General features: G+C 45.5%; 2 protein-coding genes across 2 annotated transcripts; one reads left to right on the plus strand and one right to left on the minus strand.

The window, feature by feature from the left end:
* The first annotated feature begins 3,396 nt into the window (after positions 1–3,396).
* On the plus strand, positions 3,397–10,351 carry CACYBP (calcyclin binding protein). Its single transcript, XM_074597330.1, has 6 exons — positions 3,397–3,611; positions 4,234–4,426; positions 5,098–5,194; positions 5,792–5,891; positions 7,145–7,239; positions 8,766–10,351. The coding sequence occupies exons 1-6, from the start codon at positions 3,561–3,563 to the stop codon at positions 8,923–8,925; spliced, it is 696 nt and encodes a 231-aa protein (XP_074453431.1). The 5' UTR covers positions 3,397–3,560; the 3' UTR covers positions 8,926–10,351.
* Positions 10,352–10,353: 2 nt separating this feature from the next.
* On the minus strand, positions 10,354–13,515 carry MRPS14 (mitochondrial ribosomal protein S14). The gene is made up of 3 exons (XM_074597331.1): positions 13,405–13,515; positions 12,854–13,012; positions 10,354–10,860 (listed from the first exon to the last, which is right to left on the minus strand). The coding sequence occupies exons 1-3, from the start codon at positions 13,447–13,449 to the stop codon at positions 10,678–10,680; spliced, it is 387 nt and encodes a 128-aa protein (XP_074453432.1). The 5' UTR covers positions 13,450–13,515; the 3' UTR covers positions 10,354–10,677.
* Between the last annotated feature and the right edge of the window lie 645 nt (positions 13,516–14,160).

The following is a 14,160-nucleotide window of genomic DNA, read 5'->3' on the forward strand; positions in this document are numbered from 1 at the left end:
AAAACAGAAACTCTCTTATCTTACAATGCTGGTTTTCTTCCAACTGCTAGGGAGAAAACCTTCGTACATGTTACTTTTGGAATGTGAAGATCAGGGCAGAGGTTCTCCCGAGACCGAGAGACTGTCTGGCTGACGAGCACGCTTCTGCCAGGGCTGAACCCTGCAGAGCCGGCCGTTGTGCAAACAGCTGGATGCACAAGACATGTGATGCTGTGAGTATACACAGCGCCAGGCATCACATTGTTCTTGCAAACACAAAGGCTTGAACTAAATTATTTTTCCATCTATTACACTAATATCCTTCTGGGAGGTGTCCCTGCTCCCAAGTAATACTACTAAGGGGAGACAACAATGAAGCACTCGAGTTTGGACCTTTCAAGGTAGGTTAGGTACACATCACAGCAGCCTTCAAAACTGGGCTAATCCATGGATGGATTTGGGGAAATTCGAAGAATTTGCAACTGGATAAATAATACTCGGCATTGATCAAGATCCTGTTTTTTCCAAGTCAAAAGTCTACATAATTTATTTCAGGATTGTGACTTAACATGTACAGGTAAATCCTCCAGGAATACAGGGCTCTCCATTGCCCCTTGATTTCAACTGCTTTGCTACTGAATGTATTTCATGCTATTTTTACCTAAAAAGAAAAAAAATATGGGTAGAGAATTAGGACCTTACTTCCTCTTATTTTCTTATTCGGTGGGACTTGCTTTTATTTAACCTGTAAAGGAATATATATGTATCTTTGGAAAACTATATCTTATATATAGAATAATATATAGGAAACTGAATCATAAGGGGATAAATACATCAAAAGGATTTGGTATCATAAATTTCATTTGTGATTTGATACCACCAGAATCCTGGGCTGTACTAATTTCCTTTCAGTTTCTCTTATTTTTATATTTTATATAATACATGGATGGTACTACCAATGCAAACAAGAGTAGATGTTCTCAGATTTTTCTCCAGATCCCAGTTCCCTCCTTCCAGTAATCCCTGGTCTTGCACTGCTTCTGACACCGCCTTCAAAAGCTGGGCCAGGAGCTCCCTCCAGCTTTGGGAAATGTTGCTGCTTTCCCATGGAAGAAGATTCTCCGGCTTGTCTGAACTGGGAAAATATGGCACGCAGATGCAGAAAAGGGTCTAATCAAGCATGACCTGGATCCAGATCCCTCACTCTGCCATTCAAGGTGGATTCACTTCAGCACATTGAAAACAGAGAGCGACTTCAAAGCTCTGACTCTGTTACGATGAAGTTTTCCAGATTTGGGGTTGTGTTTCTTACCTGGGTGTGTCCAAAGTACGTAAAATATACTTACATAAAGAGTTGGGGGAAAAGAGCATCAGAGTGATACCAGATTTTTAACTGAGAACAATTCAGTACTGCCAGTTCTTGTGTAACGAATCCATGTATTATGTAAAGTATAACATGGAAATATAAGTGTAATGCTTGTTATTAAAAGTGCAATTCAATGTACATGGTCACAACAAATGTTTACTTTTTTAATTGTTACAGAATTGTTTGAATCAGTATCTTGTTATCATTGTGTGAACAATGCCTTGTAAAATAAATGGAAATGGAAACAAAATGGGAATAAGATGCTTATTTTCGCAAGCCATTTACTTAAGAAACAGCTTAAATCTGTTTGCAATAATAAACAGCTGCTGTACCAGGTTTTCTGATACAGTTCACTCCAGCTGGTTATTTTCATGCAGCACTACTGCAGTAGGACACAGTGACTCAGCAGACTAGCTGTCCAAAACGTGCACATGCTACCTAGCTAATTCCAACCCATTCGTTAGGATAACGGACTCATTCATAAGGGGTACCTGTTCCACAGGAGTCTGACAGACAGGCGCTGTGCTAAAAAGCTAACGGGTCACCTTGGTCCTCTGCTCCACGTGCTAGTCTGAGGTTTCCAGCAGAGAATGTGCCAGTAAATGTGCTTTTCCTAGAGGTCGTTGATACACAGCAATAGGGAAATGGGAGTTGTTGTTAAAGGCCTCATGCTTCCCTGGAGTACGCAAGAGAAACAGGTAAGTGAGCCACAAGGCAGCATGTCTGAAGGAAGAGACATAGGGAGCAGAAGGCAACAGCAAGAAACAGAAAACTGACTTGTAACAGAGAGGCAGGCTGATCAAGAACAGGACAGCAGAATTTACAGCAGTCAAAAGTATTTACAAAACCATTTTTCTGTGTGAGCAATTGCTCCAGGATTTAGTTTTCATTAATTGAGATGAACAGCCATTGTTCCCAGATAACTGGAAAAGCGCATGGCACTTCAGGGGAAGACATAAAAGCAGAGAGGTAGAAAAGCTGAAGATGAAACACTTCCAACTAGTTAATTTACAAGACATAACATTTTGTATTGGTTTACCTCCACATCACTATCCAAAGACTGACTGTCATCAGTTGCTATCAATGCCTGCAGACAGAGGGAATGGCTACTACATGCTAGATAAAGAGGCCACATTCTTTCAAAGCCCTTTCAGATGCTTGAAATCTCGGTCCTATGAAAATGAAATATAACCACAGGGTTAGTTATGCAGATCGTTCGTGACCCTTTCTCAGCTGCAGATCTTGAAGCACTGGCCCAGAGGATTATAATAAACACTTCAGTACAACATCTGTTAAAACTTCTTTGTGGAATGCAGACTTGAACGTAAATCCTTGGCTTCAGATTTTCGATGAACGTTACCTTCATGTGAACTATTCTTCCCTCCCTACCTCTGCAAAATCCACCCTCTTCACAGATTAATTCATGAATGTTCACTTTAGGAGAGAAAAAGACTAAGCCCATAAATCAACACATGAGCTGTCGTTCCTCAATTTGGAATAAATGTTAATAAATGTTCTAACTGGCATCCTCTTTCAGAGAAACCTGGTTTTTAAATGCTGAAGGGCTGTATCTCGCCCTCTGGAGGCAAATCCTAACTCCTCCATTTAACTGCTTTCAGAAAAATTGCTTTTTTTTTTTTTTCCGCCTCTGGGAAATTTTAATGCCCGAGTGGCACCCGGGGATATCGAACCTTAGTTGTTGCTAAGTCAGTACGCTGACTTAGGAACGGTGCCGAGAAACACCTCGCTATACTTTTTTTTTCTTGGGCAACCGCAATTGCTACAGTGCCCAGGAAGGCCCTTCCAACTCTTCTCTGTCAGCGTTAACGATCGGGGGTCGCACAGGAGACCCGCCTGGGCCCCGCCACTGCCCCTCGCCTCACGGGCTCCAGGCGAGCTGCCAGCCGCGGCGGAGGGCGGGAGAATACCCGCCGGGCGGAGGTGCCGCCTCAGGCTCCCTCAGGGCGGCAGTTAACGGCTCGCCAACGGCCGCCGGGCCGCGCGTCGCCATGGTAACGCCGGCGGGCGGGCGCGCTGGGCGGGCCGGGGACGGGGGGGCGGGGCTCGAGCTGTTCCGCTCACCCAGCGGAACGGGCGCGGCTCGCGGTGCGTGCCTGGCGGCAGCAGCGGCGCCATTTCGTCATTTCCGCAGCGCGCGCGGTGTGTGGGCGTGGCGGGAGGCCGGAAGGTTCCAGAGAGGCCGCGGGAGCCGCTGATGCCGGGGGCGGGGGGAGTCGTACGCGACATGGCCGCAGCGCGTGAGGAGGTGAGGCGAGCTGAGCCGAGCCGAGCCGGCGCGCGGGCGGCCGTTGGCGGCTCTGACTGGCACCGCGTGCGAACCTCGTTCCGCGCCGGCGGAGGCCGCGGGCCCGGCCCGGCCTGGGCCTGGGGGGCGGCGCGTCCGGAGCCGGGCAGGACCAGGCCGTGCGAGGAGCAGTGGCCCGGCCGCAGTTACGAGGAGTCGGGGCCGGGCAGCTCGCCTTCCCCGGTGGCAGCCGGAGCCTTCGGCCTGAGCGTTTGCTGAGCGCTGTCGGTGTCTCTCCCTCAGGCGGTGCCGGGTGCTTTTAGCGTAATCCAGGACCTACTGAGGAGCTCTTCCGAGTGCCTAAATTTTATCGGTTTTCCCTTTTTTTTTTTAATTGATGAAGGCTTAAACCTTGACATATGTACTGGTCGAGAAGTGAAAATATTAATGGTCAGGCAGGGAGGCACGGGTGGCTTCATGCTCAACGGGGTGTAGAGAGGAAGGAAACTACTGATGTGATAAATCTGAAACTGCTACATCTGGGAAATTTAGAAGTGCCATAGCTGAAAGAGCGCAGGTGCAAACCTTGGGTAAAAAGAATGGTATCTAATATATACGTGTATGGCTTTTATTTCAAAACCAGTTGCAGAAAGATTTGGAAGAGGTTAAAGAATTGCTCACGAAAGCTACGAGGAAGCGACTTCGTGATGTCCTGATGACAGAGAAACACAAGCTAGAGCTAGAAATCAAGAATCAGCCTCCACCGAAGCCAAAAGATGTGGCAGAAGAAGAAAAGTCATCACTGGGAGGGTACACAGTGAAAATAAACAATTACGGTAGGATTACTTTTCTGAACGCTTGCGTGAACTCGGGCATCTCTCTGAAGAGAAGGCAGGGTGGCATTAGTGCAAGTTACAGTTGCCATTTAACATTATAGAGAAGCCTTCTTAAGTGTTTATTTCAGACTGGAGACCCCACTTTAAAAGCTACTACATGCTCACTGTGCCATCCCAACCATAACGTGTATTAATTCTGCTCATGTAATGCATTAATGATCCCTGGTGTACCAACTAGTATTTTTCCATTGCTGAGTGCTTAGCAGGAACGAAAGAGTGAGCTTTGGCTTCTCTGCTCGCCATGTAGGTGAAAGGAGAGGGAGTTGCTCAAGATACTTGTCATGTGGGGAACAGTGGAAAAAGTGGGTCAAGGGAACTGCAGCAAAAGCAGGCAGCTACTTCTGGCTCCCTTTGCACAGACAGAGTTGCTGCCCTTTTACCTGAGGGTTACGTAGTTTTTCTCAAAACTTGTAGGAATGAGGGCAACATGTGAAAACCTCCTTTTGTATCAAATTATTCCTGAATAATTCATGTCTTTTCCTTATCCCTCTAAAGATTGTTTCAGTAAGGCAGAGATCCTAGTCGTTGCTAGGGGACTTTGGAAATTGGAATGGAATGTATGAAGTTTGTGGAGGAAAGCTAGAACTTAATCTCTTTTTTTTCACTGGCAGGTTGGGATCAGTCAGATAAGTTTATTAAGATTTACATCTCTCTAAATGGAGTCCAGAAGCTTCCAGCTGAGAATGTGCAGGTGAATTTTACAGAGAGGTGAGTTCATCTTGTTGCACCACGCTGTAGGGGAGAGCATGGCTGAAGAACACTATTTGCAGGAATGTCTTATGTTGAGTTCTGTTCTGGATCAGCCCTTACCTCTTGCACTCTTTTTTTTTTTTTTTTTTTTCTTTTAACTTGAGCAATATTAGCTTTTAGTAGCACTTAGGACATAGCCTTAAGTATAGCTCTCCTTAGAGGGTATGAGGGTACTTTCATTTTACAAATGCTTGTTGCACCTCATCCCTCTTGACAGGATATGTAGCGTTAGCCCTGTTTTTTGATGGTGACGGAACTGGAGTGTACATTAAGTAAATCTGCCTTTCCAAGGGTGTAGTAGATCAGTGGGGTAGAAAGAACCATAAAGATCTTGGTTTGTTGTGAAGTCTGGACAGGTCCTTTTAAGTCATCAGTATTAATTCCAACTGAAGATTTGAAAGCCCTGGGAAGAAAGCAATTCAAACGTCTTGACATGCTTTCCAAAGAAATATGTCTGCTAAAAGGCTTTCAGACATTGTTTCTGGTGGCAAAGCACAACAGTCTTAGGGTGATTGGAATATTTGTGCCCTTCTTCCCCCACTTCCTGGTTTCCAGGTCATTCGATCTGCTAGTGAAGAATCTGAACGGGAAGAACTACACTATGACCTTCAACAACCTCCTGAAACCCATCTCTGTGGAAGGCAGCTCTAGAAAGGTCAGTGCACCTCAGCTGTGAGAGATACTTAGGTCCCTCACAAAGTACCATGTTCATTGCCAGACTCTAGTTCAAGAGACTCGGTGCTAACCTTCAGTCCCTCCCTTCTGCCTGTAAAGTCTCTTCACTGTGAACGTGGTTGTTATTCATCTCTAATTGTCATAACTGTGGAATTGTTCTCTGGAATCCATGGGCTCCTATTTCAAAAAAACATGTCTGGATATTGTACTGGGTTTTTTTTAATAGCTCTCCAACAGGATTTCAGAAATAATTAAGGAGAAAATTCCACTAAGTATCCATTTGCATCCTTGTGCTCTTAAATACCTCTGAGAAATTCTTTGCAATTTTGAAGTCTAAGAGACTTGTCAGGAGACCGAAATCTTGGGAAGCTTAAATAGGCTTAACACCCAAAGCACAGTCTGAAACTTGCTCTGCCTTTGTAAGGGTGTGTTGCTCCAGAATTGAACACTAGTAACGTTTTACTGCTGTTGACTGCAACTGGTGATAGTGGTCTTACTGTGCTTCTTGGAGCACCTTTCTGGGCTTAGGGATATGTCAAATACCTTGTGTGCATTCAGTGCTGTTGTGTGCTGCACTTGGTGACATCAGATGTAAAGAAATGATGGTTCAATTTGAAATTCCCCTAAAACTAGGACAGTGTAAAATTAAAACTGAAATAAATGAGAGCGATGCTCTGGTGATTTTTAACGTGGTGTAAAATCAAGCAGTGGTCATGTACTTGCTAAGCTAAGGCTCCACCAGACTTCTGTCTGCTGTGGCACGCAGGAGTTCTTTGCAAAATTTAGGTTAGGGTTGCAATTAAACAGGCTTTGCTTGTAACTTGCAAACATATTGCAAGATTAAGCAATGCCCTAAAACTAGTTTCTTGGCCTTGGATAAATAAATTGGGAGAGCCTCTACCTGGACTTGGTATTCTTGTAGGAGTCTAGTAAATACAGACACCCTTTACCCAACAGTCCTGGGTACTTTTAGCATCCTGAGAGTCACTGGATGGTGTTTCTGCAGCACTGTATGCTCTTCTGTATTGGTAGTATACTATGGTTATTAGTATTATATTAATCACACCATTTAAATTGTCCACAATAAGGTTAATACTTTGTACCCCAAAGCTGAGTACATACTACAATTTCCTTACGCTACATAATAATCAATAGCTGAGATAAATGTTTCAGAAATTTGCGAGTATAGAAAGAGGTTTATGTTATAATCCTACCTTGCTGTTCACCATACAGGTAAAGACGGACATGGTCCTTGTGATGTGTAGGAAGAAGCATGAGGAAAAGTGGGAATGTCTCACTCAAGTGGAAAAAGAAAGCAAAGAGAAAGAGTAAGTGTCTCTTCAGCCCACCATCTCATTTTCTTTTTCTTGTTCTCCACATTGCTTTAGGCCTGCCAGGAGAGCAGATCTGTACTGTACTGACTGCGCAGTCAGACTATGAGAATTGCTGTTCTGGGGAACGAGCCCCTAAGATGTTGGAGAAGCAGTAGGTTGGGGTTTTTTTGGTACTAGTAGGACTGGCAGTGGAGGAGATGAGCTTTGAGTAGCTGTTTGCCACTCTTCCACTGTTTCATTGCTAGTGATGATGGCTGCGTCATAGGAAATACAAAGTCTCAAGCTAATTTGTATCACTTCAAGCGCTTGGGAGCAATCCTACTAGCGATTTGGGCACTGGCTATATAATGGTGGTAAGGTAAAGCAGGAAACACCTGGGAACAAGATATGTTCATATGTATAGAATCAAAGATAAATATATAAATGTAGTATATTAATAAGAATTTTGTTTTATGTTATTTTACAATACACACGTTTTCCAGAAGAGAATGTGTATGCCCAACTTGAAGCATGGAAACTAATTTTTGAGAAAGTTATACCAGCCAACAACTATTTATTTTGTGTATATTGATAGGATAATTTGCTAAAACTGGCTAGTCCTCAACTAACCAGTACCTTCCCCTCTCAAATGGCATCACTGGAGATTAAGAGAAGGTGACTTGACTACTAATGCATGTTGCTGGAGGAACAGGGTCATTTTGTGTCTTGTGCAGAGCAGTCCTGTAGGCTGCCCAGCCTGTCACAATTAGTATTGCCGCATTATTCCAAGTGTTGAGGATTTACAGTATGACAAAATGAGTCACTTCAGAAATACACCTCGTGCTGCGGTCTGTGAGACTGGTGGTTAGCCCCATGCTTGGGGAACTTGCTCCCTCTGCTGATGTATTTTGATCTGCATGTTTTTTCAGAAGGCCTGCAGCTGCACTAGTAACTACCTAGAGGATTTCATAAAACAGGATAGACGGGCATTATGTATGGTCTGGTAGCATGCTTACCATGTGGGTGGCACCATTTGTCAGTTGGCTTCTTAAATTGAGAAAATTGCTTTGAAATACAAAGTGTTAAAAACAAGTCAGTTAACCTCTGGAGATAATCTGAAAAATGAGAAGCAGAAAATGCTTTTTGGGTTGTGAATGTGACCGCTTTAAATAGCTCAATGTGGTTATTTTTTTCTATTTTTATTCACTTTTCACATAATGGCACAGACAGCTATTAGCACTTTCTGTGTCTGTTATATTCCACTCCTGCCTCCTAAAATTAATTTCGGATAGTGCTCCAAGGGTCATGTTTACTGCAAAATGCTTAGTGAGACAGCTCTAGGTATACTGCTCAACTTGCACTTAGTTTAAGTGTATTCTTTAGGATTCTCCCTACTAAGAAGCTAACTGAGGCGTGACTGAAGACCGTCAGGATCTGAAGACATTGCCAAAGCAAAATTGTCAGTTATAAACATTAGCGTTGAATTTTTTGCACAGAATTGTTGGATATACCTGATCTTCTCATATGTATCCATCTTGCAGGAAGGCTGCCTATGACACCTCAGATCCTAGTGAAGGGCTTATGAACCTTTTAAAAAAGATGTATGCAGAAGGGGATGATGAAATGAAGCGGACCATCAACAAGGCCTGGGTTGAAAGCAGAGAAAAGCAATCCAAAGGGGACATACCGATGGATATTTGAAAGTACTCTAAGGGCCGCCTTAATTTTGATCTTCCATGTGAGACACGCTGTGCTGCAAAGATCATTGTTTACACAACCTTCTTCCAAGCAAAGACAGTCATTTTCCATTTCAGGTTGGAGAAAATATTTAATTAAAATAGCTTATAAAGCATTTCCTTCAGTCAAGTGGTTCACCATTTCCCGAAGAGTGGAGCATAGGTATATCCTTACCCCTCCTTGAAAAAGCATCTCAGATGGGCGGAGAGTGTTGTGAAATGGAGAACCCGATGTAAAAGAAAATGTAAAAGAAATCCTAAACTAGGATGGGTGAAGGCCTCTCTGTTGTAAGTGACAGCTGTACCCGTCTGGTTGCTGGGGCTGATGTCATGCTCACTACATGGGGAGCGGTTTTTTTTGATTCAGTGTGGGAAAATATATTGAACTGTAAAGCATGTCACAAAGGGAGAAATGCTGAAGAAAGTAGAACCACTATCTCAAGCACTCAATAGCTGAGCAGAAACAATATGGTGTTAACCCTGTGGTATTAAAATTTAATGATTACTCTTAGAAATTAAATTACTGGCTGTTTAACCTCTTTGAAGTTTGAAAATGAAAACAGCTGTTTAGTGCCTATGCTAATGGTGATCTCCTTGGGGTATCTTTGAGGTGGCATCAGTGACAGGAGGGCAGTGAGCTGCTGATGCTGGACAGGGATTACTTCCTGGCTCTAGCAATGTATGAGGAAAGAGGCAAGCGCCACTTTCTCCTACAACTTTCAAGCGTTTTAAGGTAACAGAGCAAAAAGTATGTTGAGATAGCTCATACTCCAAAATTTGAACTAAACTGCGGGTGATGGGTCGCTGTCATTTTGCAGCCTGCGCACCTTCTGTCTGTTGGTAGTACCGTTTTATTTGGCCTGTTTATTGCAGTCTCTCTGCCCTACTGCCAGGGAGGGGGACAGAGTGGCCGTTTCCCTTCCTGCTTTGAAGAAGAGTACAGGGCAAACGTGAGCTTGGCAGCAGGCTTGTTGTTATTGTTTCCTTCCTGCTTCCTTCTCATGCGTCTCCCAAGGATAAATTTGTTTGATGCTACCTTATGAATCAAGGAAGCCATTACTCTCCTATTATGGCCTGGACTAGCTAGGACTTACTTGCTACCTTGTTCTTAAAGCATTGGACTGTGCGCTCTACTACAAGCAGGTGATAAATACTAGCACACTGTAGTTTCTAATAGGTCCTTTATCCACTTTGTCTGCTTGTTAATATACATATATTAAGTTTGCATAGCAAGAGTATCTAAACTTGAGGCCATGTTTTACTTTCAGTTCATGCTCATCCTTGTTCATGGCAGACTACTACTTTGCCCTGTTGTGCAATTTCATTTATGCGTTTACCCAAACTACCATGGTGAACTTACCGTACGGTGGAAAAAAAAAAGCTTAAACGAGCCTTGTGCTGTATGTCTTTATTTCTAATGTTGCCCATATCACAAACCTCAGCTTAGCTCTGCAACACTCAGGCAGTGACTTTTTTTCCTCAAAATAAAACTGCCTCTCATACAGACAGCTTAATGCAGTTCTGCGGCTTCTTGTCAGCTGATACCAATCGCTATCCAGTAAGCAGATTTAATGAATCAGTGTGGCTTCTCATCCTTCCCTTATTAGTTTGATATTGATGCTGGACTCCTAGACAGGAGGGTCTTGCTTCAGTTACTCGAACACACAAACTGAGCCTGTTTTGTGGTTCCTGCCTGAATGTCCATCCATGCAGTGATCTACCACATAGCCCTCTGTATCCCAGACATCTGAGCATGGTCAGCGAAATGGCGGAAAACAATTCTGCTGAGCCTCCAACGCCGCTTGACCCCCCGAGGGCGGGATGTCAGGACACACCTGTTCCGGATCCTCACAGGGCAGCTGTCCCGGGGCAAGGCAGCGATCTCTTTATCAGCCACTTCCTAAAACAGAAGACCACAGCATAAAGTTTATCTCTGTTACCAAGGATTTTTAGGGGGCTTATTGCCGGACCTCAAAATGAAGCTGTAGCATAGGTACCACCTAATGCCATGTGATAGGGAATTTGCGCCTGTCTTCCTCACTTGACCCACTCTTTCTGGGCACTCTAACTGAATGTAAAATGATCCACATGAAGACCCCAAAGTTAACCTTATTACACAGACTGAACAACCTCATGCCAGTAATAGCAGTGAATCAAAATCTGCTTGTCATTGTCCGTGTTGTAGGGTGGGCTAGTCCTTTAAGATGAGATGAACTTAAATATATGTTCCTTATTAACTGCATTCCCAGGTAATGTGCTTTGATGTGAGTCAAAGGGATCTCATACAGCGTACTTTGGAAGGAGTTACAGCCAGAGGAGGACGAGTCAAAATGTCTGTTCTAATGAGAAGGCTTAAGTAAGGTCTTTCTACATACAACAAGAGAGTGCGACAGTTGTCAGGAAGCACCAAGTAGCAGCAAATGGAATTTCAGAAGAACGAGTAAGCTCCGCAGGGAAACGCAGCCTAAAGGAAGTCAGTTGAGGCTAGGTAAGCGTCCCTAAATGCAGCATTATTAATATGCTATTTTTTGAAGGACAGAAGGGCTCAAAGAATCCTGTGGTCAGTCATGGTAGGAAGTCACAGTTGGAGGTAAAAGGAAGGTCTGATCTTCAACTACAAAACCTCCCATTATGTTGTGTGAGTGCTGAAAAGCAACACTGCAAGGCTAACTTCTAAAGGGATGTTAGCTTTCAAAAGGAGGACAGCATCAAGACAGCAGTAATGTGACTTTCAACTTCAGTAACAGCAAGGTCAGTAGGGTTTCTTGTCTTCAGAATATTATTTCAGTTGCTGGTTTTGTCCAGTTGTGTATCTTATTTGCATATATAGCTGTATTCATACACTATCTAGTACAGCTAAATACTTGCAGTATTGTTTTGGCCTATTTAATTCCTATGACTTTATTCAGAAAGCGGCCTATACTTTCAGAGAAAACTTGTAGCTTAATTTTTGAGACTTTAATTTTGGAGCCCAAATAAAATTTTGTAGGGGAGGAAAGTGTTACTTTCCTGGAGTCTTTTGCTTCTGTCTAACTGCGGCAATGCTTTGTGACTTCAAAAGGTGACAAAAGCAGACAAGAAATATCAAAAGCAAAGCCAGTTGCATGATGTTTTTTTTTTTCTCCTGTAAGGACATCCAACACAGACTGGATTTGCCACGAGAATAGTGAGGTCACTACATAAAAGCAGATTCCATATGCTTTCTCTCCCAGAATGTTCGAGGGTGAAAGGATCTCCCCACAACTAGGCATGGCCAGACTGAATACATACAGGAATACTGTGAGAATATTCCTGGTACTTGCAGATATTTTTAATGGTTAGTAAGAAAGGCTGAGAGCATGGCAGTGAATACGTGTGTTTTTAAAAAATGGATCTAACACCCAGAGCTGATGCAGTTTTTACATGCTTGTAGCTCAGGCAAGAAATAAAATTAATTTCTGATTAAACAAAGTGGTGGTTTTAGCTGGATCAGGCTTCCAGGTTTTTAAATAGGTGTAAGAGCAAAAAATCTAAAGTTTACTTAGAAAACTACAAAAGTAACCATATAATATGCCATACTATAGGAATATAAAGAAAATTGCCTTCTTGAATGTATGTTGCTGACAGCTGTGAGGGGAAAAAATGAGATTACATGGTATGTAGTGTTACAGATGCTGTTTACATGAGAAGCACCGGTTTAAAACGAAAACAGAACACCCACAACCCAACACGCAGAACCTCTGGTCAGGGGAATTAAACCACTGTTGTAAACACCCCCAAAAGGCAGAGGCCAGCAGTAACAGTGCAATGTGTCGTGACTCTGTGCTCATTAGGGGAACGCGAGCGTCCGTGACCCCGCGGCTGCGGCCCAGGGAGGTGGCAGCAGGAGCGGCGGGTGGGCTGGCGCCCAGTACCTGCAGCTCCCTGGGGAGGATGGTGTTCTTCCGGATGGCGTTGATCCGCAGCCGCTCGTCCGCATACTCGAACGCCAGTTTCCGTCTCTTGACATCCCGCAGCATCCTCCAGTCCACGTAGTAGCTCCGCACTTGCGTTGTGCATGCCGAGGGGAGAACCTGATGAAGAAAGTTAAGTTTGTAATACCCACCCGTTGCATGTACGGTTTGCCCAATTCAAACACGCATTATTCCCATAAACGTGTCTCTCAGACTTGTCCAAACGACTTCCTTGCCGTGCTGCTCCTGCCCGAGGAACGTCGCGTGTGATCCAGCTGTGCCCACAGAAGCCAGCAAGGGATCTCCCACACGGGAGACGCAAAGGACCCGCCGTGACAGTGACACCCACACCGCCGCGCTGTCCCCGCCGCCGCGCCCCGCGGCTCAGGCCAGGTTTGGGCCGGGGCCGAGCCCGCCGCCGCCTCCCCCAGGGGTCTGCCAAGCCCCGCAGCCCCCCGGCGGGCGGGATGCGGCCCCAGAGGGCATCGGGGGAGGGAGGGAGCCGGGCTGACCTGCCGAGCGGCCCGCAGCGCCCAGCCCAACGCGGAGGCCGCCATCTTGCCGGTGCGCAGCGGCGGGGCCGCGCATGCGCCGGGCGGGCGGGGAGCGGGGCGGCCGTGGCGCGTTAGGGAGCGTCGCCGGCCGGTCCCCGCTTCCTGCGAGCGTCCTCCTGCGGTGGAACTGCATTTCCAGTGCCTTTGGTGGGGGGGGGGGAAGGAGAACCCAAGCCACTTTCGAGAGCTGTGCTGTGTGTCCCAGTGCTGATGGCGGCCGCGCTGGCGCCTCCGCCATTAGAGGGAGCTGGCGTCTTCCACAGACACCTCGGGATCCGACTTTAGGTGGACCGAAAGGATCGCGGGTGGGAGAGGGGAGCCTGTGGAAGTGACGGGGGCAGGAGCCCCAGAGGAAGGTGTGATGCAGAGGCACAGCACCGCGCTGTGGCTCCTTGCCCCGACCAGCGCGTTTGTCCCCCGCGCCTGCCCTTGCTGTGCCTTGGGTTGTCTGCCAGCTGCTTTCCTAAATGCGGGCTTAGTTTTGTTTTTCTTAAGAGTTTCTTTGCTTGCTTATCATAGAATGGTTTGGGTTGGAAGGGACCTTAAAGCCCATCCAGTCCCCTCCCCTGCCCGGGGCAGGGACGCCTCCCGCCAGCCCAGGCTGCCCAAAGCCCCATCCAGCCTGGCCTTGGACACCTCCAGGGATGGGGCAGCCACAGCTGCTCTGGGAAAGTTATCACCTAGGGGCTATTCCTAAGTTTATACAAGCGTTTT

The sequence above is a fragment of the Larus michahellis genome, chromosome 8 (assembly GCF_964199755.1).
Source record: "Larus michahellis chromosome 8, bLarMic1.1, whole genome shotgun sequence".
In the NCBI taxonomy this organism is placed as follows: domain Eukaryota; kingdom Metazoa; phylum Chordata; class Aves; order Charadriiformes; family Laridae; genus Larus; species Larus michahellis.